Here is an 812-nt window from a genome sequence, read left to right as displayed (position 1 = left end):
TGTGTGTGTGTGTGTGTGTGTTGTTGTTGTTGTACCTCACTGGCCAGTCGTTCATATTCCTCCATCAGTTTCTCATTTTCCTGATTCACTCCAAGCACTTTACAGATCCTGTTAGCCGCCGTTTCTGCCTATAAACACACACCGATGTCACATGACGTCTGTACTGCCTTTGAAATTACCCATGATGCACCTGTCTTCCTTTAATCAGATGCGTAGCTTACAGTTAGTGCAGAAGTACCTGTTCTGCTCCAGCAAACGCGTGATAGAAGCAGGACACATACGTCATGGTGGCCCGCTCGTCAGGCTTCGGGGTGTTAATGATGTCTGGAGCACAGAGAGATATACAGTCACACGTACAAGAACTAAACTCACAACTACAAGAACAAACACTGCGACATATGCTTAAAAAGGGGTCATATGATGCTTTTTTAAAGATCATTATTTTGTGTATTTGGTGTAACAGAATTGACATGCTTGCTTTAATGTTCAAAAAACACATTATTTTTCAAATACTGTACATTATTGTAGGTCCTCTATGCCCCGCCTCTCTCAAACGCTTCGTTTTCTACAAAGTCCCTCCTTCAGACAAGTGCAGTCTGCTCTGATTGGCCAGCTGAACCAGTGCATTGTGATTGGCCGAACACAGCAAGCACTCGTCGGAAATGTAACGCCACTTAACATAATCGCGAGCTTCATCTTTCAAAATAAATGTAAAAACAGAGCCCGAAAGGGGAACAGAGTCACGTGACAGACACAGTGATGAAGCTGGTATGTGTTTCTGATGTGACCCCCTCTCTCTCTCTCTCTCTCTC

General features: G+C 44.0%; 1 protein-coding gene across 1 annotated transcript in view; it reads right to left on the bottom strand.

Moving 5' to 3' along the window:
• LOC107715463 (alpha-actinin-2) overlaps positions 1-812 on the bottom strand; it is a 45240-nt gene that overhangs the window by 14351 nt on the left and 30077 nt on the right. The window contains exons 8-9 of the mRNA XM_016521614.1: positions 239-324; positions 36-128 (exon numbers count right to left, since the gene is read on the bottom strand). Of these exons, the coding sequence (XP_016377100.1) occupies positions 36-128; positions 239-324 (179 nt within the window). The remainder of the gene's footprint in view (positions 1-35; positions 129-238; positions 325-812) is intronic.

This window comes from Sinocyclocheilus rhinocerous, unplaced genomic scaffold, assembly GCF_001515625.1.
Source record: "Sinocyclocheilus rhinocerous isolate Xijiao unplaced genomic scaffold, SAMN03320098_v1.1 scaffold852, whole genome shotgun sequence".
In the NCBI taxonomy this organism is placed as follows: Eukaryota; Metazoa; Chordata; class Actinopteri; order Cypriniformes; family Cyprinidae; genus Sinocyclocheilus; species Sinocyclocheilus rhinocerous.
The sequence above is the reverse complement of the archived record's forward strand: the minus strand, read 5'-3'. Positions and strand labels throughout refer to the sequence as shown.